General features: G+C 31.1%; 2 protein-coding genes and 1 non-coding gene across 4 annotated transcripts; 1 reads left to right on the top strand and 2 right to left on the bottom strand.

Annotated features, from left to right (window-relative positions):
* Positions 1–1,854: 1,854 nt before the first annotated feature.
* LOC126736583 (TBC domain-containing protein kinase-like protein) lies at positions 1,855–25,040 on the bottom strand. Of its 2 annotated transcripts, none has more exons than XM_050441005.1 (11): positions 24,597–25,040; positions 24,283–24,541; positions 15,352–15,589; positions 13,713–13,987; positions 12,524–12,797; positions 7,705–7,866; positions 7,269–7,653; positions 2,587–2,861; positions 2,397–2,527; positions 2,180–2,342; positions 1,855–2,111 (listed from the first exon to the last, which is right to left on the bottom strand). In XM_050441005.1, the coding sequence occupies exons 1-11, from the start codon at positions 24,811–24,813 to the stop codon at positions 1,998–2,000; spliced, it is 2,493 nt and encodes an 830-aa protein (XP_050296962.1). In that variant the 5' UTR covers positions 24,814–25,040; the 3' UTR covers positions 1,855–1,997. The 2 variants fall into 2 exon arrangements, with proteins under 2 accessions (XP_050296962.1, XP_050296963.1); XM_050441006.1 differs by lacking the exon at positions 24,597–25,040 and having other exon boundaries at positions 24,283–24,362; positions 24,431–24,541.
* Positions 18,645–20,561, top strand: LOC126736594 (dynein axonemal assembly factor 4-like). The gene is made up of 4 exons (XM_050441024.1): positions 18,645–19,118; positions 19,175–19,575; positions 19,630–19,812; positions 20,107–20,561. Exons 1-4 carry the CDS (start codon positions 18,739–18,741, stop codon positions 20,382–20,384), a joined length of 1,242 nt encoding a protein of 413 aa, XP_050296981.1. The 5' UTR covers positions 18,645–18,738; the 3' UTR covers positions 20,385–20,561.
* Positions 24,073–24,144, bottom strand: Trnaw-cca (transfer RNA tryptophan (anticodon CCA)). Its single transcript has one exon. It is a non-coding gene; the product is annotated as a tRNA-Trp (tRNA).
* Positions 25,041–25,779: the final 739 nt, after the last annotated feature.

Raw genomic sequence — 25,779 nt, forward strand, 5'->3', positions numbered from 1 at the left:
ATTATTTGATACATAACCTTTTTACATGTCTTACATACAGCAGGATCTAGTCAAGATCACAGATAGAAGTAGACAGAATAGATTACAGCTTGTTATTGAATTAACTATAATTTTACACACGGTAGAATCATTGGAGTGAAATTTTTGAAAAGTAGACTAAAATTGTAAGAAAATCTTAAAACAAGTTAATTCCTTTGCTACTGAGTAAGAATCAAAGCACTTTTTAAATAGAATATCTGATACCCAAGTCAAAAACTTTTTGAGTATCTTAATTTTAAAAGTTTTTTCTCAGTTTTAAAAATTTTTTTAATAAATGAAAATTTTTCCTAAATGAACGAAGGAAGTTCTTGTCATATCTCATGTTTAAGAAGGGTAATAAGAAGGAAGCTAAGAAAGAACTTTAGGCCAATATCGCTTCTTCCTATAATATCCTAAAGTTTTGAAAAGGTCATGGCTGAACAAATACTTCTATGTAATACTATTTTGTATTTGTTTTTTTAATTTGTACTATTTAGTAAGCAGCTTCCGAAGGCCAGAGATATCCTAGCACAGAACTTACAGACTTATGGCTCAGAACCAACATGTGTCATCGCTTAAATCTGGAAAAGACATCAGACACTGGTTAGAACTGGAGCATAAAGACTACTAGGAGCTGCCAAAGTTGGAACTCTCCAAACCACTTTTGGGCAGATGGCATTCAAGAACGAGGAGAACATACTGTGCCACAATACGCAACAACTGCGAAACGTAACAGGGCTTCTAACAGGCCATGTACCTTGCACCAAACACCTAGACAGACTCGAAAAAGTAGATAAGCCGCTGTGTAGAGGCTGTGGGGAAAAGGAAGGAACCACCTACATTTCATCATTATCCACCATTAGCGTTCTATGCCTCTGCGAAGCATTCAACCGAAGCAGGGCGGTCGCCCTGGGTGAAGCTCAACCCTCAGCAAAGAGGATGATAACTACATCACTGGGCAAAATACTGGACTTCCTAGAAGCAATAGAACTGAACATGTAGGAGTAAATCTATGGGGCACAATAGGACTGCGACAGACCAGACCGCACTGCAGGGAACCAAATGGTACCAACCAGAAGGTAGGTTTTAGGACGTTAAACGAGGTCACGGAGTCCCACACTACCGGGGGGGTTCAGGAACAAGCGGTGTTCATAACGAATTTCTTCCTCTGGCAAAAAAATCAGCTTCCGTAAAAGAAAAACACTACCCTTAGTACCCAACATTCAATCCGATTACAGTGATTATAGGGTGTGTTGCATATGCTTAGATACACTTACCTTGCCTTCAATATATTTGCTGGAAGAATCTCTCTATGTTACAAACAACATCAACTTGTTTACCGCTCAAAGGGAGGTGCATAGTTGTCAAACCAGAAACACTGAATATTTAATACCGGCATATTGTATACTGAAAAGTCAAAATGGTTCAGGATATTGGGCGATTAAATATTTTATTGCTTTAACAGTAAACCTTTCGAAGAAGGTTTTAAAAAGAATTTTAATAGCAAATGCATTCACACGATGGGTATCTGAAATATTTTAGGTTTTTTTGAATTAGGTTTATTGATTCTTTTTTAAATGTTAATAATAATATTATTATGAACCCATGTATATGACTGTTTTGTCATAAATAGTAATAAATGATGGTAGTAATGAATATATATACTTCGTTTATATAATTTTATCGACTCTGCATATTTATTATTAAAAATTTGTTAACCCAAATTTTAAATTTTCGACATTGTACAAAGAATGTGCTTAGCTTTTTACGCGGAATCTAAAAATCTAATGTATAGGGTGTTCCATTGAAATTAATGATTAACAGATCTAAAGGAAATAAGTTTTCAATTCACTTTTATTACATAAATACAATGAGATAATAAATAAATAAATTATACAAATTAATTTATAAAGATATCTTAAACATAATGAAATAAAATAATTTATATTTTATCCTTATCATAGGTCGCATTAAAAAAATCATAACGGAATGTTAGAAGTTAAAATTGTCGGCGTCACTGGTAAAAGAGTGCTAAATCCGCCATGTAACACACATACTTTACTTATATTGCACTGTAGTAAAAATTCTGGAAACTAAAATATAAAAATTGATATCAGTTTTATAATTTAAGTTATTCAATTCATTATCGTTAGAATCTTACCCTCTCAAGGTCGGTTTCTTCATCTCCAATTATCACCACAATTTTATCACCCTTTGATTTTATTTGAGAATAATTTATTCCGAGATTTTCAATATTTTTATCGCTAAACGGTACACTTGAAAATGGAATGTTTATGCTGCCTTTTACTGAACATCTTGAAAATCTATAAATATTTTAGTAATATATGGGCAAAGATGAAAGCAGTAACTAGTCTTACGCTATGTTATTTCTGATATCTATTAAGAGTGCGTTCCTAGGTTGGTTTCTAACTAAGCTTACAACATCATTAGCGCTGATTCTTGCACATCTTTCCTTCTTGAGTTCGTCTAGTGTCACCCCAGAGATATCCTAAATACGCGATTAAAAATATTTACGGAAAAGTACTAACATAAAACAGCACAACCTACCAACTCTGTTCTTTTTCTAAACAAATCATTTTCGTGCTCTCTGCTGGTGATGCTTCTTGGAGTGTTCTGGTAAGTCGAGAGCGATAACAACGCACATTTTTCAATATCCACTTCCGGCAGATCAGAAAACAATAATATACATTCGTTAAATCCAGAGGTAAGCAGTCTATCTCTTAGTTGTGTCAAAATAGATAAGCCTATATGGATTGGAAAAGAAGAATCGCAGAGCAGAAGTTTGTCCCAGAGATGTAGGATTTTGTAAAGAGGAAATACATCTAAAATATGCCATGTTTTAGATTGATTAAGTCTAAATCATCATCAACTTTTCTTTTTCTTATGGGCGATATATTAACTTATACCATTATTTAATGTATCGCACTTATATTAAAATAATTTTGAGAGACCTGTAGAAATTTTCTAATTATCGCTTGAAAAGTATTCGAAATAATTTATGAACAAGTGATACCTTATTACCTACCTGGAAACGTTACTGAAGGGTGTGTTTAAATCTGATATAATAAAATATGATGTACATAACAAAAAAAATTAGGATGGTCACTAATAGACGTTATATTATCCATTTAAAACCATCATGTAGGGCGAAAAATGTAGCCATGAAAGTGTTATTTATTTTGCTCTGCGGCTTTAATTAAGGCTAAACATTTTTTTTGAAATTTCGAAAATACGTATTAAAAAAAAATTACTTATTTAACCGACCTTTTAGGGGTTTACAAAACCCATTGGGCACCCTCGAATTTGAGACATCCTGTACCTTTTTATTTGGAAGCAGCATGCTTGAAAGTTGTTAGAAAAGAGCTGTAGTCATTTGGGGCATATGGGGACGAAAGTGTTTGTATCTCAAGCAACTCTGGCCAACTATAATAATTTACGTTTTTTATAATAATTAGCATTTTTACTGTTCGTTTAGGTGTGAATTGAAAAAATCGATGCACAACCATATCCATCTGATTTATTACTCACGTACATACGAAATACATTTATTTACACTGCATATATTTCTATTTATATTACTATATTTTCTGCATACACTGCTTCTATCTTGCAACTGGAGCTCTTATAGAAGTAACAATTCATGCTCGACATTAAAGAGTATAACAGCACCCCAGGCCTTGCACTCCTAAACCTGAAGACCACATGCTCCGAATCATACTCCAGTCCAATTTATTGAGTCCACATGCCAGCTTTGACATTACCAGACTTAGAGAATACAAAGTGTTTCAAACATATAGCCACTGATTTCTGGCTTCTGATCTGATGCCTCTTTAGTAGCTAGGTAAATTTTTCTACCAATTTCATCAGTTATCTTTAGTGCTTGCCTGAGTCTTACCACAGAGTCGTTAGGCCTCGGCTATCTCACCAGACATTTGAAAATCCTTAGCCACACAATGTGCCAAATCATACTCAGCTGAAGCAGTAAACAGGTCTTGCTGTGGTTCAGCGGCTACATCGACTCCTGCGGCCATTAAAATAATAGCCATGAATTCATCAAATGTCAAATCGGACTTATTACCGCAGCTCAGTATCATGATTTTCATAATAAGGAACCAATTGGTTAAAGTGAATAAGTCGAGCTTTACACTGCGGCGACTTTTGTATACTGTAAAGGACATCGTTGATGACCAATCGATAAGTCGGCTAAATGAAGAAAGCTATTCCAATCTCTTTGATGGCTAGAGACTGCTTTGGCCAAATACCTATTAAACCGAGTACCGGTTCTATTCATGCATTCTACCATTCTATCTGACTGCAGGTGTAATACTGCATTAGAGTTCTTGAGAGCTTCAAGGACTTTTTACCCCTCGGAGGACATTCTTTGCAGGATGGCAGCAGCATTTCCTCTTGACGCCAACGCAGGGGACGCGCCTTTAACTATATTTGTTATTGTTAAGGCGAGGTGGTTTAAGGCCAACAGGTATTGGCATAAAATTGTTCTTGCTGTCCACTGCAGCTCATCAAAACTGTTGCAATTTTGTTTTGACCTTCCTAGTTCCTACCCTCTATCAGTGACTGAATTCACTTTTTCATATTTTTCCAGAATTTCTTCTCATTTCTTCACAATTTCTTTTAATTCCCCTTTCAAATTGGAATTGTTTTCCAAAATCTTTTCTTCCAGCCTGGCAGTATCTTCCTTTACCCTTTCCCCAAGCTCACTTTTAAAATTGATGAGTGGCCAAAGTTTTTTTTCTTAGGGTTAATCAGAATTTTCCAGCAATTTATCTTCCAAGTTGGTGGAATTTTCTTCTATCTTTACAGAATTATCCAGCAGTTCGTTTTTCAAATCTTCTTCCATCTTTGTAAAATTTTTGGGTAACTTAGCTTCCAGTTCACTATATTTCACCAATGCCCAGTTGACTAAAGTCCAATTCACATCCTAATTAATTAATTAATTAATTAATTCAATAAATATAAATATATGTACATAATAACAAAATATAATATAAATATTTTAACACTATCCCTACAATTTTAACTGTACAACGCACCTGTATTGTGCAAATAAATTCTTATCTACTCAAATAAATGTAAGTACCTATATTTTAATTCTTTTTACTCTAAAAAAAATAAATATAATTCTTTTTGACAATTGAGCCATACTATAGCCAAAATATATAATTCATAAATCCCTTACATAATACAAGTTATAATATTTTTTATCATACCCACACCATACGTTAAAAGACCCTATTCTTATACATATATCTACTAATAATTTAAAAAACTTCCAAACACATAGTATTGTTAATAAATAAGTGGTCTTTAAGTAAGAAAATAAATTTTTTCCTAGTTGGGATATTTCTTATGTCATTTGGTATCAAATTAAAGAGTTTGGGACCTAAATAAGTGACAAATTTTTGGTTTATACTTTTCTTTGATGGAGGTATGTTCAGCTCGTTAACATTCTGGTCTGTTAGTTATGTCTTACAATATTACTTTTTATTTTTGGAGTTGAGTATATAAAGTTGCATACCTCCATTATATCACAAATCTCTGGTGTATCCTACACCTGACACCAATATAGCATTTTTATTATTCGTTTAGGTGTGATTTAAAACCGTATATATTTGGTAAACCATAGTCCTGGAACATTATATAACATTTTACGTGGGTTCCGAAATGTCGCAAGGTGTTTCCGCCACTCTCTTCATCTTCGTCGAACCTTTGAGTCTAGGCGGCAGACGAGATGATTCCTGAATGGCGGAGAACAGCAGGTATATTCGCGGATGTTAAGATCGTTACAGTATAATCCCAACTGCTGTACATAAATAACAACAAATGAAGACAAACAGAAAAACACTGCTTTATAAAGGAGTACTTATTATGTCAAAAAATAGTAATAAATGATAATAATAATGGTATGTTTTTACACTTAGATTAAAAATGTCCTTTACAGAGAGTCAGTTTCTGAGAGTTAGATATTAACACTAGATCTGTTTTTACTACTCAATATAGTAAAAAGTCACCATTTAAAAAAATACTTAAGGCAGGATAGATGTTTTATAAACGAGAATTTTTGAAAGCAAAATCAAGCTATTACAAAAAAAGCTTGAAAAAGTTAACAAATTTAAATCATAATAGAAGTACGATCTTTAAAACTTTATGTAAAAATCAGTCTGTAGAGCCTTATAATGAATCAATCATATTTTCATATGTGGCTGATAATTCACAATGAAATTGTTAGTCCTATGGTTCAAACCTTTGGAGTGACTAGAGTGTCACAAAGTTGTTTTACTACTAACCAAAACTCTTTATTTTATTCATGTTTCGCTAACAATGTTAAAATTTAACAATGTGTAAAATTGAAATAAGCGTCGAGAATAAAATATAGAGTTTTGGTTAGTTTTAAAACTGTTTTGTGATTTTAATAAAGTGTTGTAATCCTCCATCTTTGAACTTAAATACTAATAGAATTAGTTTTAATGATTTGAGATTATAAACTGTACGAAGAGTAAAACCAGTCTGGATCATTTTAAATAAATTAACTAATCAAAACTGGAATACCTCCCGATATCCTAAGGAGAACCAAAGATGTACCTATTTATAAGGGTGGTGATTAACCACACTAATTATAGACCTGGGGATTTTACCATGCATTTCAAAATTGACCGAAAAGTGTTTTAAAAAAGCAAATAATCAGTCGGTTTGAATGTTTTTGAAACTTGTTTACAAGCGAGAAATATAAAATACAGTGACCTATTATACAAATCGATAATAAAGAATGGAAAAAGTTATTGTAAATATACCAAGGTCCAAAACTAAACTGGCTAAGGCACGTTTACTATCTTTTCTCGAAAATTCCACGAAATATGTTTGTCTGGGACCTAGGAATGTTTGAATCACTGCATAACATGCTCTAATTGGGTCAACAAACAGTATTATATCTTTAATTGTTGAGGTATAACTTAAAATACATATATATGAACTCATCGGCATTATCAAACAGATGATGTAATTATTGTCCCGTTTGTCTGTAATGTCACGGTAATCTGCGGCGTTTAAAAAATGTTTAAAAGAATTTTAAGCAAGTATTTTATTTCTTATCTACATCTACAGGCTGTAAGTTTTTTTCAAAGAGAATTAGTGTTATGGTGACAAAGTATATTTTTTTATTTTGGCAAATTTTAATTGTTATATAATATATTAATTTGAATTTCAATACTTACGTGAAAACAACGTTAGAAACCAAGGAATAGCAAACAGCTGCGGGTAAAAAACTATTTCGTGCAAATGATTTGCTAAATCCGGATCATGGAAGGCAATCAACTGTGAAAACTTGCACAAATACTCCTCAATAATAGCCGAATTGTCTTTAAGGAAGAAATTGTACAAATATTTAGGTATAAAGGCCGACAAGCATGCAAAAGCTTTGGCTTCATCATTAAAATGTAAATACAAAAACGGTGCTGTCAGTGAATCTAATCCTTGCCAATATACGTATTTAGAATTTTTTGACACCCAAGCTTTTAAAATTCGCTTTAACTTCTTGTGACCCTCTGCGGAAGAGAGCAATTCGTTATACTGATGGCAACGAGGAATATCGACTTCTATCTGAAAAGAGTATTAATTAAACAAGATTTATTGCAAAAGAAAATAGCATACTTGTCTATCAGTCGTGGTGTGTGTAAATTTGTCAACTCTTAAATAATCAGTTTTATAACTAGCTCTTATATTTAATAAAGCCGCCCAGATTTCTCCACGTAAAAGTGGTGGAATATCCTCCTCAGCTTCATTTATTATAAACTCCTTGGTAAACGGATAACCCTAAAATATATGAATAAATAAAGCCAGTTCAAGCTAAAGAAAATCGTATATTTTTATACATTTATTTTGGTTTCGCGCATGCCTAGAATGAAGCGCATGTTTTATTCTCAGGCATGCGTAAAAATGTGCCGATTTTAAAAAAAACTTAACTCTTTGTTGTAATATGAAGTTTTATCAGAATAACGGCGGATAATGTATTATTCTGATAAAACTTCATATTACAACATTGTAAACCAAACTTTCCTGAATGATAAAAATAAAAATTTAAAATTCAACTCTCAATTTTCTCATTATAAAAATATATTTTAAAATAATTATAAATTATATTCGTAAAAAAAACGGGTTTGATAATGTTAACATATTTGTAATTGCATCCTTAGAAAAAAAAAGACCTTATGTACGAAAGTTCCTTCTGGCCAAAATTTGTAGGCGTGAATAGGTTTGACTTTAAAAAACATAAGGACTTCTTAGATAGTATAAATATAAAACTAGGTCAACAAGAGGGGGGCAATTTTTTATAAATATAGATAGGGGTATTCAACGCCAATATGGGTTAAATGGATCAAATTGCAATGACATCCAATCAAGGCCCAGCATTGATGGTGTCAAAGATGGTTTATGCTATTTCCAGAATGTTCGAGGTCTCCGGGGAAAAATGAATTATTTATATTCCCAATTAACTGTGGCTGAATTTGATGTCATTGGCTTAGTTGAAACTTGGTTGTCTGACGACATCAATAATTATGAAATTATACCTGTCTGTTATAATGTGTTCAGACGATTTGATGAGTTAGGCCTAACTAGAGGTGGCGGCGCATTATTGGCCATACGTTCACACCTAAGAACCGTAATTATTGATGTTAGTAACCTGTTGATAGTGTCTGCTTTAATTGATTTAGTAGGTTGTAAATGTTATATCAACGATCATCTTATAGTCCACATTTTTGTGACTTATATTCCACCTCAACTTTCCAGTTTAGCCTTTGAACAATTTCTGGATCTGTTTTCGCACATGGTAAATGACTGCAAAAATGTCCTGGTAATGGGAGATTTTAATGTACTATTCTATGAATCTGAACGACCTGACAGTAAAGCTCATAACCTAAAATATTTTGCAGACCTCACAGGTCTTACGCAGCTCAATTCAATATTAAACATAAATAACCGTAAGTTGGATCTCATATTCACAAACATATCCGGGATTGTATCTCATGACACTGCACCTTTGTTGGTTGAGGATAATTATCATCCCGCACTTTCAATATCTTTTGATTGACAAGTAGCTAAACTATCCAATTTTACAACAAATAATTTATGTAAGTCATATAACTTTAAGAGAGCTGATTTTCCAGGTCTTTATACATCTTTGTATAATGTAGACTGGTCGTTTCTAAATAATTTAAATAACATTAATTTGGCCTGTCAACTATTTTATGATAGGCTTTACCAATTGCTTGATTTGCATGTTCCTTTATTTAAAATTAATAAAAAGAAGAGGTGGTTTCCATCCTGGTATTCTACTGAACTAAAACACAATATAAAACTTAAAGCAAAATATCACAAGGCATTTAAAAATTCGGGTAGTAACTACCACTTTACTGAATTTAAAAGATTTAGAACTTTTGTTAAATCACAGATAAATACTTGTTATGCATCTTATATAAATGAAATTCAAAATAGTATATCTACTAATCCTGCTTTATTCTGGTCATATATACAGACAAAGAAGGGTTGTTCAAGAATACCAGGTAGAATGCATGACCATAACGGAGTGTATGAGGAACCGAATCACATAGTAAATGCATTTGCGTCCTATTTCCAAAGTGTTTATACCTCTATAAACAATGATGAAACTGGCCATCTGTTATTCAATCCAAATGATAACCATGTAGTTTCAAATTTCTGTGTGCATATAGATGATATTTCTTAGTTGGAAATTGAGCAAACTTTGAAAAATATGAAGAGTAAGTCTAGTTCGGGCCATAATCTTATTCCCTGTTTTCTACTAAAAGACTGTAGTGCTGTTTTCGCTGAGCCTCTTAAATATCTTTTTAATTTAGCCTTAAAGACATGCACATTTCCGTCATGCTGGAAACTGGCTAGGGTTTATCCGATATTGAAAAAGGGGGATGCTTCTGATATTGCCACTTACAGACCAATTGCGATTCTCAGTAGTTTTGGAAAGATCTTTGAGAAAGTCATATACAACCGTATGTTTGCAGCTATAGACTCATCGCCACTCAGCAACATGGATTTATGCCCCAACGTTCTACAATGTCTCTGCTTCAATTTACTCAATTTTTAAGTGATGCTATTGATGACGTCGGCCAGACTGATGTAGTTTACACAGACTTCTCAAAGGCCTTTGACTGCATTGATCATTTTACTGTACTTAAAAAACTATGCTCTTTTGGATTTAGTCCATCACTTGTCTCTTTTTTAGATCATATCTTACTTCAAGGCAACAATTTGTTTCTTATAACGGCTTCAAGTCTGAGTTGTATTTGGCTTCATCTGGGGTGCCTCAAGGATCGAATTTGGGGGCTTTACTGTTCTTAGTTTTCATCAATGACCTTTCCCGCGCCTTAACTTGTGAAAACTTACTGTTTGCCGACGGTTTGAAAATATATAGCAGAATCAATAGTATTGACGACTGTGTATTTCTCCAACATCAACTTAATATTTTACACACCTGGTGTATAAACTTAAAGTAAATATATCTAAATGTAAAGTAGTGACATTCACTCGGAAACGTAAACCATTAAATTACGTATACAGTATCAGTTCTGAAGAATTAGAGCATTGTGAAAATATACATGATTTGGGGGTTACATTTAATACCCAACTGACATTTATTCCCCACACTCAGTCAGTCCTTTCATCCGCAAATAGAGTTTTAGGTTTCATAATGAGAAACTGTAAACAATTCACTAATATTACATCTCTTAAAACACTGTTCTACTCACTAGTTCGATCAAGACTTGAATATTGCAGCTTAGTGTGGTATCCAATATATAAGATTCATGTTATGGCTCTAGAGAATGTTCAAGGAAAATTCCTCAAATTTTTGCATTTGAAGGAAACTGGTGTCTATCCTCAAAGAGGATTTGATAATGCTCTTTTACTGTCTCAGTTTAATATCGATTCTCTTAATTTTAGAAGGATGCTTGTTTCTAATAACTTTCTATATAAGCTTACTCACAATCTTATTGATTCGCCCCATCTTTTATCAATGTTAAACTTCAGAGTACCAAGATGTAACTCACGGCTTACCGAAACATTTTATTGTCCTCATTCGAGAACTAACATTGGTAAGAAATCACCAATTTTTGTTATAACCACAAATTTTAACAGCATCTCTGCTTTGTGCGATATACATAACTGTTCTCTTAGACAAGTAGGTATTTTCACTAGGGAAATTTTCTCCCCTCTTATTTAAGTTAGATGTGTAGGTCTTATAGCTTAAGCACATATTGTATTTTTCAGTTTTTTTTTCATATTTTATATCTGTTACTTGGTGTGCTAGCTTTGTTCTGTAAATGGTTTTGTACTGTTGAAAATTTTAGAAATATAGTAGTACCCAATGAAGTTAATAATAAGATATAATATATAAGTATTTTAAATTAAAAGAAACGCTTAAAAATTATAAAACCACACGAGACTAAAAACATAATGTAAATGATTCTAAAAATTAAGTCTAAATTAAAGACCTAAATATAAAAATCTTATATCTTGTGTATTACAACATTTAAGCAATTAAAAAATTACTCTACCAATATCTATCGAAAAAGAACAATAAACTTGAAAATATTGCTGAAAATAAAATCCTTATTTTTCCAAATATCACAAAAAAGTAAAAAAATATACAAAAATTAAATCCTTCCACCTTTAAAATTTCTTAAGGCTGTGAAAATAATTTCTACAAACAAATAGAAGTTTATGTTATTGCCCCCTACACGTGGGTGATTGTATAACTGCTGCCCCAACAGTAACGTAAAATATCTTTCATTATTATCTTTTAAATTTCAATTCTCTATTTCGATAGGGAAAACAAAAAATAGGAAAATGATAGAGAAAAGGAAACGATAGGAAACACCAAAATTAAATAACTATCCTGATTATGTTTTAATTGTGTGAAAAAAAAATTATGCCTTGTAATGACTGTAAAGATGAACATCGACCAAATAATCCAATATCTGGAAAATAGCCTTAAAAAGTACTGACTAAACATTGTGAAGAAATAAAACTCTCAAAATACAAACATTCAGACTAAAAATATACAAATAAAAAAACGGTAATTTCTTGATCGAATTTGAAAATCTGAGCAAATTATATACATTACAATTTAATAAGATATATTATACATATTGAAGTAATCAGACACCTTGTTTAGACCACACACAACAAAACTATGTTGTTTTCAAAATTTATGAAATTAAGCTACAATATTTCTTTATAACAGGTATAAAAAATTCTAGTTTTAGACAGACGAGGAGTGAAAAACAAATTGCCTATCTAATTAAGGTCACAATGAATGTTGTAAATGAAAATAAAATTAATTAATTTTGTCTTTTATTCTGGATTTAATATGTAACACAAAAAAAAATTATAAACATAAGTCCAAGAACCCGAAGAAAACATAAAATAATATACTTACATGTAATAAACGTCTAAGTAAAATCACTCTATGTAATTGATACTCTGGATCTCTTTCTTTTATAACTAAAGGCAAACCAGTGGCATCATATGGCGGTGGATCAGCTTTCGCTATAATGTCTGATTTGCTGTGAATCAATGGATAAAAGGCTGCAAAAGGTATGTGAGAAAATCGACGGTATAGGGAATCTAATGGCATTTGGACTATTCTTGGATCATATAGTGTTGATGGGTTACGTTCTTGCCCTAATATAGTGCCTTCTATTAGAACAAGACTAAAATAAAATAACATCAAGTCTTAGTGCGTACATATACAAATTATAGCAAAAATTAATGAATTGTTTATACCGTGTAGGTATATATATATTAGTAGAAGTGATTACGAAATGAATTAACTGAAAATAATTTAGCTATTTATTTAACTCTAAATCACTTAGAATAAAGCCTTCATATTTCGCCACCAACTTGTGGCTTCTTAAGGAGAACTGAAGGAAAAGAAATATCACAGTTGTACAACAAAAACCTTAGGAGTTTAAATAATTTGTTAATAATACTTTAAGTTAAGAGAGAATACCATTCAAAAATGTGACAAAAAACATACAAGACACAATATAAAAAATAGACAAAGAACCTAAAAAATATATCCTGCCCAGCATAAAGAAACCAGACATACTAAAAATACGACTATTATAAGAACAGTCCAAATAAATTGATCAAAACAAAATAACCACAAAAACTAGATTCAGTTAAGCTTTTGAGAACATTATTACTGACATTAAGTGTGACAGTTTGTGTCTCAGAGGAACTAGAGAACACTAGGAAACTTAAGATTACAAGTTGATCATAAAATTAAAGGGTTTAAATTAGCCAATTATTAAACAGTTTTAAATATATTTTATACCTTTTAGTGTCTTTTTTTTTAATTCTATTTAGGCTCTTAACATAACATAAACTGGTATTGACCTGTTGAAACATTGGCTTCAGCCTGAATTATTGATTGCAGTTTTTGTTTCACTTTGTTCTCACGCAGCAGCTACAAGATTGCTAACGAAATATAAAAATAGATTCATTCCCAATAAAACTCAAGACAGTTATACTTCTAGTTACGGTTGATTTTAATACATAATTACACAGCAAACACTTATAAATATCCTGAAATTTTAATGTAAATATACAAAAATACATATTACCTAGGAACAGATAAAATCGGTGGACTAGACCTAATAAGTCCTTGCTTTTTTAGTTCTTGAAAAACATCTCCTCCGGCCAGCTGCCACCAGTGGTAAAATTCATGAATTGTAAATATTTGAAAAGGTTTACATAGTTTACTAATAGGATTCTGTTCAGGTTTTGGATGGAACTGCTGAAAGCATTCTTTTTGTAAAAGCTGTTTACATGTTGGACGCTTATTTGGAGAAATGCTTAAACATAAGTCAATGATTTCTTTGAGATCTTCTGGAAGCACCTAGAAAAATAAACTAGTAAAGGTAGTGGCTAATGGTAGGATTTTCAAATCAAATATGCCAGATATTTTTTTTTGAAATTGTATTTAAATGATAAATAATTTTTAGGCTTAAGAATAAAATATGACATTTCAATATTCACTAAAAATACAATTTCTGTTTAGTCTTAATTAGGTATTAAAAATAGATAACCCAAATACGTTTAATAAATTAACTTACGTTAATTTAAATATGAATCGACAATTATAACCACACTGGTTAGCTTTTAACAAACAAAATCATTATTTAAACCAATTATTTCAGAATTCGTGTAAACATAAGCTGTTATATGTGGCAAAGAGAATAAAACAGCATTTCTGCAAATTCTGATATTATTTTGTATTAGACAGGGACAGCTGTTTTAGAACAAAATATTATTCTAGCTCTCTCTAACAAATAGAATAGTTACATGTTCAAATTGATAAAATATCAGATGTTGAACGTTATCAATTATATAATCGCTCTAAGGGCCTATAAATCCGATGACTTCTCTTTATTATACTCTTTCTTGTAAACATACCCGTTTAAAAAGAAATCCAATGGTTGAGTCATTATCATAAGTCTATTTCTTCCTTTTGTCTAGATGTCAAAACAAATGATTCTTGATCTTCGGGATCCGGATAAACGTAAGCTAAAGCAGAATTTTTTGTGAAAACAAATAAAAATATCCCTCTTCATTTATTTTTCGGAAAGATAAAGCTCTTAATAATGTTTTACGTATTATTACTCCGGTACATTTTCTTTCCTGTGGATGTTGTGTATGCACCTCTTGGAATCGGCGAGGATTTTTTGTTCTCCAATATCTATGCGTTTATCGACTGACTTCTCCATTAAGACATCCAATAAGAGTAAATATTTCTTGCGAAATGTTTCTAATTATTGCAGACGTTTTGAATGTTTTCATATAATTGAACACTCTTCACCAACAACCTTTTTTAGTTTATCAATTGGACTTAATTTGTAAGCAAGGAGAATATTTTGCACTGATTTACAGCCAAGATCTTGAAATTGACTCACTTCATAAATTAATAATAGTTAATTCACATTGGGATCGAATGGGAATTATCTTCATACGACAGCAATACAACCTAGTCTCTTGAGAATTTAAGGACTGCCACTTTTTGTTTATTGCGCACAGATATAGCTTCTGTACGTTTTGAAATCATTTTAGTGTAGATCAGAAACAGAAAGACTTCCTTTATTTTATAGAATCGTAAATAAAGTGAACAATGTTTGAAAGTTGGTATAACAATGCTTGTCTTAAGTCTTCATCTAATATCATTCTTATTAAAATTATTATTACTAATATATATTTAAAATTACCTACCAAATATTGATCATAACAGTTGTGTTCCCTCGCAATCTTCTCGAATATTGGAGTATCGGTTTGCAACAGACTTAAAACTTTTCTAATCCGTTGGCTCAACTTTAAAGTGCTCCAGAATAATTTGTTTAAGGCAAGTTCAGCTAAGCACATGCCAAGGGACCAAATATCTACTTTTGGATCTGAGTATGACGTCTCTACGCCTACCAGGAATAGTTCGGGGGCAGAGTAAAGAACTTGTCTAAAACATTAATAATGAATTCACTTATTTTTTCTTTTTTTGAAAAATTTCTTTTAGAGAAGGTCCTAGTTCATGATGATATGAAGTTAATTAATTTATTATTAATATCTATTATATTATACCTAAGTTCATTTATTCATACGCTCGCCGTCAAGAAAAACCTAGCCCTTTATATATAAAACATAATTTTTTAAAAATTTTCCTTTATATTTTGTGATGTATTGTTCTATTAATTAATAAATAAAACAACATGTATTAAGTAACAATCATCCGTTTACTTGAACAAAAAAAAAACTGGGTTTAACAAAGTGTATTAAAATAAAAATTGCATAATTTTATCACTCAAAACTGCATAGTTGGTCACGGATTTTATTGTTTTTAATAAATTTTTCAGATGTTGCTTAAAGTTTTTCTGTGTTCAGAAAGTCGTTTAAAAGTACCTGGTAGTCCTGAAACAGCAGTTGCTATGTTTGCGTTGATTCGAGACGGAAGTTGAATTGAGCGTTATGTGGTCCATATCAAAAAGCACTGGGCACCGCATTTATATCTACACATTTTTTGGAAACTGGAGATTATATTAAACGACCTAGAACTGGCTCACAACGAAGGACTAACGCCCATAACGATTGCTTTATCATCTCGTAAAGTCTCGGAGATCATCATGATACACTGGTATATCATGATACATAGGTGTAGTTATAGGAACTAGACTTCATCATGTCCAGAATACCGATGCAAGTGAACGGATCGTAAGACGAAGACTTGGTGAAACCACCCTTGCTAGACATAGACCACAAAAACATTTGCGTTTTGTAACGAAATTATAATACGCACTTTTAGAAGATTCCTCAAGAGACATACATTACACGTTTCAATAATTTATGGTCCTTCTAGAAAACAATTTATGTGTTTTCGTATTGTTATAACAAGAGTTTTTTTTTCAAATAAATGGTTATTAGAAATTAGTTAAAACATATGGTTTTCTGTGTATGTAAGTTATTAGAATATTACATCACAAAACATTTAAAAAAAAATTTTATATACATGGTTACTGGTACATAAATACATATTTTGGAAAAATTCAAGATAACCAATCGATGTATTTTAGCTCGGAGAATTTGAAAATCGTATAAAAAATAATTGAATGAAAAACAAAAGAGTTACACCATAATTGTTACGATTTTTAAATAGAATACATCATTTAAAGTTTTGCATCCTAATGCCAATTCTAATTTTTTTTTAAATCTTAAGTTGTTTTTAAATTATCGATGTTTAAAGCCTCATTTCCAGCTTATTTTATTAAATTAATATAAAATACAAGTAATGCAGGTATATAGTATCAGGTAATCTTATACTTCAAAGTTATTAAAATTTTGACCTAGTAGTAAAAAATATACAGGTTGGGGAAATGAAGATTACGCATTGTCCAAAATAATGGCAACTTCGCTTCTTCTTGTCAATAAGCGGCCGCCTCTGGTCGCCTGATATGTATTTGCGGTTTTTAATTGTTTACAAAATAACAATAATGATATTGGCCGACTTCAATTTGGTGTATGACTGTATTGTTGAATTTTAAAGCGCTGATTTTCTATTATTTTGTTCTCAACTTATTATCACAGTCTAACAAATTGAAATTGTTAACAAAACAACAAAAAAAGTTGAAATCTATATACTTTGTTATTATGGCTGTTTATACTCCTTCTCAAGGAGTTTAAATTATTAAATGGTTTCAAGGAGGCAATTCGGCAAAGTGTTGAAGAGGAACTGGGTATGGACCATAAAATTTTTAAAAGTATTTGGAAAAAACATAAGTACACATGTTTCAAATATTCCAAAACTCAGAAGATATTTTCCCAAGGTCAGTAGCGAAGAATGAAATTTTGTATATTTTTAGATAAATCCTAACATATAGATATATATATATATATGCTCACTACCATAGTTAAAAAGTGTATTTTTTAAAAATAATTTGGTATAAGACAATCGATAGTCGTTAATCTTGGATTTTGAATAGATGTTACGCAAATGCTACTAAATGCTAAAAAGTCGCTACTTGAAAATTATAAATTCATATATATATATATCTATATATCTCTATCTCTATATATCTATATATCTCTATCTCTATAATTTTCAAGTAGCGACTTTTTAGCATTTAGTAGCATTTGCGTAACATCTATTCAAAATCCAAGATTAACGACTATCGATTGTCTTATACCAAATTATTTAAAAAAATACACTTTTTAACTATGGTAGTGAGCAACCCTGGTTCTATTTGAAAAAAATTAGTTATACCCTTAAATACGAGTTTGCAAACTTTAGACGCATCTAGGAAAGCTGTGAAAAACAAAAGATAGTCAATTATATTTTTCTAGGGCTATTTGATGTAAAATTAACGATTTTAAATTATTCATAGCACTCTAGATTAAAATATAAAAAAATTAATAATTTAAAGGTTAGGTGTCAAAAGTTGACATATGGGGTATCATTTTAATAGAAGGTCATTTTCTATCAAAATATTTTAAAAAAAATTGGGGGATCCTATTTAAAATAAGAAAGTTAGGGTCATTTCCGGTTAAACCGGAAGTGACAGAATACTGACAAACTGAACTGAATACGTCAGCCAATCCCAATTTGGGGTCTACATCCACGTATCAAATGTATTTTTTTTAACTTAAAAATTAAAAAAGTTATAGGGGCGAACCACTTTCCCAAGACACCCGGTATATACGTTAGCTGATGCCAACACATGAAATTCTATATAATTTTCAACAAAAGAAAACATATTTTATCTAAACTAAGATAATTTTAAAAACTGGTTTTAGGTTTCTGGGGAAATCGCCTCTTTAAGGCAGTTGCTTCTTGTGACTAATAAATTCGTAACCAAAAACAAACACTTTTTCCATAACTATTTGACAAGATGTCATGTCCAGAAGAATGGCACGATGACATATAATTCATATGCCATCGCCATATTATACAGAACATTTCCGATATAATGTTTATTTTTCGATTTTGAAGCAACATTTTCAAATACGTCAACTAATTACTGCATGTTATCATTGATCGCGCTCTGTAGCCTAGGAAATGTATTCTGTCATCAGTAGTTTGATCGATGGAACGTATGTAAACAAACAAAATATTACAAAATGCCAATTATAATTCAAGATTTAACATGGAAACAAACTGAAGATAGGGTTGTTATTCAAGTACCATTGCACGGAGTACCTCAGACAAGAGTCGATCTCTTTACTTCACCACGATACATCAAGGCATCATTCGAATCGTTCTTTTTTGACGCGGTTTTGCGTGAAGAAGTCGACGTCTCTCAAAGTACATGTACTAAATCCCCAACCTGTATCTTGTTCGATTTGAAAAAATGTTCTCAAAATACTTGGGAGACCCTGGAAGTGACGGATCTTACAAAAAAGGAAAAAAACGCTTTAAAGCAAAAACTCATAGAAGAAGAGCATGAGCGGATAAAAAAACGAGATGAGGAAAGAAAAAGCAAAAAGGCTGAATTAAAAAGGTATCTATTAAAATTATATTAAATTTGTTCCATTATTTATAATTTAATTTTTTTAGGGTAGCAATAAATGAACAGATCGAGTTAGATACAAGAGTCAGAACGGAAATAGAAGAAATAAAAAAGGCCGAGGAAACCCGTGCTTTGGGAGACTTAGAAAATTGGAAATCATCCATGGAACAAACTCGAAAAATTAAACCAAAAATAGTTGAGTTAGAGGAACAAAGTAAGCAACCTGATAAGCCACCTAAAGTAATGCTGCAAGAAAAGGAGAAATCTGGAAAAAACAAACGAAATAATTTAAAAGAAGTTACAAAAGTTGCATTACCAAAGCCTAGAAATACCAGGGCATTACAAATACTCTTCACACCTAGAGAATTTCCAACTCCATCAAGGGAATCTAGATTAGATGAAGAAAATGATTTTTTGGCCAAACAGGCTGAAGCTAGAAGATCGGCTGGTAAGAAATTATGTTGCAAATGTAATAAAAAAATACTAACTTTTCAATTTTTAGGTTTTGTAGATGCAGATTTAAGACCAGAAGAAAAGAACCCGCAATATTTACTTGCAAAAGGCAAACAGTTCTTGAAGGCTCAGAATTATTTAGGGGCTATCAGTGCTCTTAGTTTTGGGATAAAATTAGCCCCAAAGTTTATTGATTTGTATATTGCCCGGTCTGAAGTTCAAATTATCGTTGGTAAGTAACGTAAAAATTACTTTTGAAAAATTATAATATAACTCAAAATTCTTCCAATTTTTAGTTATATTAATTTAAGGATAAATATCCTAGCGTAAAATGCGTAAAAGCTCTCAACACGTCAGAGAAAGACACCCCTAGCGTAAATAATTCCTCCCTAACTAAACTTGATTATATAAAAAAGTATACTAAGAAATACATTTATTTACATCTTATATTAGGTATTTTTTTAATATCAAGCATTCAAATTTAAAAGTATATCTGGCAATGGTACTAGTATGTTGTTAATTTTAGGGAATTACAACAGAGCCATTGAAGACTGCACGGAAGCCCTAAATTTACTGAAGCCTGCTTTACCAGTAAATAAAGAAGATAGAGCTCTTTGCTTAGGTAGGAGAGGAGAAGCTCTATTTAAGTTAGGGTTTTTAAAACAAGGAATTTCTGAATTGGAAGCTAGTAATAAATTGAACAAATGTAATGAGTTTGAAAAGTTATTAGCGGAGTTTAAAGCTGAAATGGCAGAAGCTGAGTTAAAGCAGGAAGAAAATTTTAATAAAAAAGTAGAATCCTAATTTTATTTTATGATTAATGCAGATTTATGTTTTTCCAGCTATTTTTGTAAGTAATTTATTTTAGTACTGAGTATGTCTCAAAGTCAAAAGAAATAACTGTTATTATTGGGATGAAAAACATAGTGTAGGTAAATGAATAAAACCTGATACCTTACAATAAACCTGGATAAATCGAAAGCAGTTTGTTTTCCTAATGACGTTAAAATTTAACCTTAAATTAAAAAAAAAACTTCGCAAGTTTGTGTACAAATTATACCTTAAAGCTATTAAACCTCGCATTTTAAGAAAAGAAATTGAATTTTCTAGATTTTTGTTCCCGAGACTGCTTGGCTGATTCATAAAAAGTATTCCTCTGTTAACGAATCTGTAAAATTGAATAATAGGCAGTAATCCTTTAACAAATATTTGCCTATCCCTACTTCTACAGTAATTCAAATTTTAATTATTTAGAAAAGCAAAAAAATATTTAATTATCTGTCGCAGCCGTTACGTAATACAAGGAAATGTTATAAACACGTCTTTTATAACATCTAGTAATACTTCTTGAATTATTTTTAGACTAGCTTTTTAATTTTTTTGCTTAATTTATTTGATCCTTATTTTGTGCTGTTTTTTTATTTTAATTTGGTGCCAACAACCTAAATTTATAGGTATTAGCCGAAATGGGATGATTGCATTAAATTTAGACAATAGGCAAATGCGATGATGCGTTATTATTTTTTTTTGGGATGTGGGAAGGTTTTTTTAGTGTTGTGGATTTTTTTGCGGTGTTAGCATTTTTTTGTAGCGTGTTTAGTGATTATGATATGCAGTAATGATATATGGTATTAGAATTTTTCTTACACAATGATTAAGCCTTTAAATAGTCGGTGTTAACAAATAACTGTTTAAAATTCATTTCTGGGGATTGCTAAGACCTTACATAGTCATTTTCTTCCTTCCTTTTAACCTATCCCAATCCATCTCCAAGAAAAGAAAATCCTTTCACCTTCTCACACTGCTCAGCACCAAGATGCCATCGACACGTCAAAAACATAGGCACAGAGAGTACATTCAAAACTAAAGATCGATGGAATGACGGTCTATTATTACCTCTAACAGTTATTACAAAATTAAAATACTTTTTTCTAAATTTCACTTCAATATAAAATTCAATTTAAAATGTGCTTTGAAGAATTAAAAAAAAAAATTCTAATTATTTTTTATGATTATATTTTCAAAAATGTATTACAACTAATATAATTGACTGATTAAACCAGAATGGGAACGTCATTCAACACACACATTTAGAGACATTGACTCCAATCGAAAAAGTTTTAAGTAAGTTAATTTTGTATTAGTTTATTAATTAAACATTGAATAACAGTTTTCCTCTACTCTATACAGGGTGTTTCACTAAGCGTTGATCGCGGCTATATCTCGCTTTACTATTATTAAATTAAGTTCGAAATTTTGCCACTAGGTGGCGTAATTAAAGTGTCAATAGTTGTTATTCTGTGCAGTAAATGTCAGTTTAGGGTACCATTTTTTTTTAACGTAATTAGAAACCCTGGAATATATTTTGGTCGGACTCGGTGACGTACTGACCTTCATAAAGTAGAGGGAAGAATAGTGAAGATGTAATTGTTTAAATTGCTATAACTTTCAAAAGAGTCCGATTTTATTCAACTTGGGCTTGTTTAAAAGTTAAATGTAATTACTTTTAAATATTGTATCCAGTAGTAGGCAACGTAAACGCATACGTTTTTTTAGAATAAGTTTTTAGTAAAATTGAATGTGAATTAAAAACTTTTACATTCATTTTTCTATAAAAAATTAAAAGGCAACAATAAAACGGTATAGATTCGATAGGAAAACCGAAAACTAGATTAAATGTACTCAAAAAAACCTGCACGCCGCAGTCTCTTTTGAGTTATTACCAAAATAATATTTTTTAACGCTTAATACGGGTATGTCACTTATTAATAATTGTTGGGTTACTTTTGTTTATTTTGCACCCTGCTTTGCAGTTTTTCAAGGCATCAGACTAATCCAAATTAACAAAATTTCTATAATAATTCTGAAGTTATTATATTAAAAAGATAATTTAATTTAAACATAATAATCCTAAAAAATTTAAAGTATGTTTAAAAGCTAACGGGTTATAGCCAAAGAACCAGATTTTCCTTGCACATTTTTCTAAGCCAACAAACAATGGCCGAGTCGTTGGTCAAAATCATTTTCTGAAAAAATTTGGTGCAAGCTTCAACATATGCAAAAATGTTTATAATATTATCTTGGTTCGTGGTTTCGTACTGGACGCCTTCTAATTGGAACATGAAAAGGAAGTAGTTCTCGTTGTCCTAAACGTAATCTTAGTTGTCGAAATACTTTTCTCCTATAATGCCTTCGTTCAGATATTTTACAGCATAATATGAGCCTTTTCAAAACAAAATATATGGTGTAAGTGATTTTTAACAATAAAAACACTCCACAAAATACAACAAAACAAATGAAAATAATGAGTTTGAAATAGAACAATCCAAACTAATAAAAATGTCAACTGTCAAAAATAGATTATTTGCAATTTCTAGATTTAATATCTAGATATAAGTACATCAATATATTAGATTAGATTAGGATTACGATTAAATTAAATTATCTCTTTACTACAATAGCTTTGAAATTTTTAGAAATTCTTTTATTTTACACATAATTTGCATTAATCCGATGCCTAGATAACTGTGAAGGGAGGTGTCAGATAAACAAAAGAAACTCAATCATTAATGCCAAGTAATATACCCATATTAAGCGTCAAAAATTCCTATTTTGGTAATAACTCAAATAGTAAAAAAGATAGTCTACTGCGGTTTGCAGGTTTTTTCTGGTAAATTTAAGCTACTTTTTGAGTCTGCTATCAAATGTAAGCCGTGCTATTTAAATTTCATATCATGGTTCTTTTTAACGTATTTTTTTTCTTCATAACAGTTCATTTTATTGATAAGGAAAAAGAGTGTCTTTTCTTTAGTTTAAGGTTCAAGCTATCCATATTTGTTATTTCAGAGTGAATCCTAAAAATGTAAGCATTATAATGTACAACTTAGTACACCCCTCGTAAAATAAACAAGGTAAATGTGTCTTAAGGACTCCATTTTAAGAGGTCTTTAGTAGTGTTGATCACGTAAAATTTTTAATTAATTATTTTTTTACTTGAATCCGAGATATTTCTCATATTCTCCGGGATACCCTGTATATTCTACAATATTCCAAGGTTATGTTAAAAAGAGGTACCTTGTGACATTTTCCGGAGAAAAGTAGAATTCAATTATTGATTTTTTAATTAAGACCCCAGTGGCCGAATTTCGAACATAAAAATAATTTCTAGCATTTTCTCATGGCCATTTTTATTAGAGGGTTAAAAAAAATTCCAATGATGTCAGATTGACAGTTTCCTAGATATACCCGCGGTCCACGCTTAGTGAAACACCCTGTATATTGATTTGATAAGATCTCACTGAAGCTTTCTTCTCAAATCATTTCCCATTGAGAAAAAAAAAGTCAAAGAAGAATGCACAAAGGTCCAGAGCACTCAAAATTTTCTGGTTTTGAACAACTTAAATAACTTATCTGATTTTTTAGAATAAGATTATTCCCAAAATACATAAGAAATTTAAACTTTAAAAAGGTTTATAATTAAAAAAAAAATTACTGACCCCGACGTGATTTGAACACGCAACCTTCTGATCTGGAGTCAGACGCGCTACCGTTGCGCCACGGAGTCGATGTGAATGATTTCCCGAAGCGGCGTCATAACCCGTCGAAAACGAGTTAACAAAACAGACAACTTAACCCCACAATTAAGTTAAATTTTTTGTTTCTTAAATAAAAAAATAGACATTAAAAAATGGTTATTACTTACAGTACAGGAAAAGAAACTAGTGATCCGGATTCTGTCATATGAAAAAGCCCATAATTAAACAGCTTAATATCTCCATTTTGCTGCAAAAGAATGTTATCATTGCTTAAAGTTCGATGAACTATTTTCATTCCATGAAGAATTTTCAAACCTTCCAAGGCCTGATATGCTATTTGCTTAATTTGTAAGGCTTCAAATTTGTTCCTTTCTATAACATCTGTCATAGGTGTGCCACAGTACTGGGATAAAACTATGGTCCTCTCTAAATGATTTAAACCACAGATATACAAATTTCTTTGCTAACCAAGAAACCTTACCATGTTTGCCTCTAAAAACATCCAAATATTCACACAAGTAGGGGTTGCGAATTGTCTTTAGAATCTGTGCTCTTCCAACAATAATAATAGAGTTTGGAGTTAGAGGAAGTCCATTACTACCACATGTATCCCCTTTGTGTTGTTTGGCAAAAAATGTTATTGCTCCAAATTGCATCTGAGGATCTTTTAATAGTGGTAGAGCCATGTCTACAGTCATTTTCGACTTAATTTTTTACTAGCTTAATAGACTGGAAAAACCTTAGTAGAGGTTAAGAGGTTAAGAACTCAGATTTCCGAAATTAGATTTAATAAATACTGCCTTGTAAAAAAACATAATTTCATAAAATTTTTTATCTGCAATATTGCATTTCTTTTTTAATTTTCAGATATCAGAAATTAAATTCATAGACATCAACCAGTTGGTAAACAAAATTTAGAAAAGTAGGCGGTGCCTAACTGACAGCCAAACTGACGTATAATGCAAATGTCTATTTAATTCAATAATAATCTTGTATATAGCCTATATATTTATGTTCTGTGTATACTGTATAGCACGAACTTAATAAATATATCTGTATATTATAGCCTTATAAAACGAGTGTATCCAATTTATAGATGTGATGCAAAAATTTATGTAAATTAAGTAAAAGTTTGGTATATAAAAATTTATGATCCACCCAGTACATGTATGCAATGATTTATCATGTACCTATGTTATACAGCGTGTCCCATAAATAGGTAATAATGGTAAATATTTTAACAGCAGATATGTAAATATTTTAACGGCCTTTTGAGAAAAAAAGAGGTTAAGTTAAATTTAATAACTTTTTTAGGCTTGGCATAATTTATTATTTTATTTGAAATATGCATTGTGCAGTTTTGCTTAATAAAGGTATTTTTCAAAAATTTCGCTACAATTAAACCCTTATGAGAAATTTACTTTTAAAGTTTTTAATGCGCTCAAAATAAAATTTAATTTTCCTACTTCAGGTTACAATATTTGTTAAGTAGGCTGCGCCTGACAAGAAGAATTATTATAAATGTCATTGTCACTGTCAGGTCTTATGTCCTTGTCAGTTACGTTGATGAGTGGCTATAAAAAATCAAAATCACATAATTAGCAGTGGTGCCAGATCTACCGTTTTAGCGTTTTGTCTACCGCTCTACCGCAAAACATAAAATA

Source organism: Anthonomus grandis, chromosome 5 (assembly GCF_022605725.1).
Source record: "Anthonomus grandis grandis chromosome 5, icAntGran1.3, whole genome shotgun sequence".
NCBI lineage: Eukaryota > Metazoa > Arthropoda > Insecta > Coleoptera > Curculionidae > Anthonomus > Anthonomus grandis.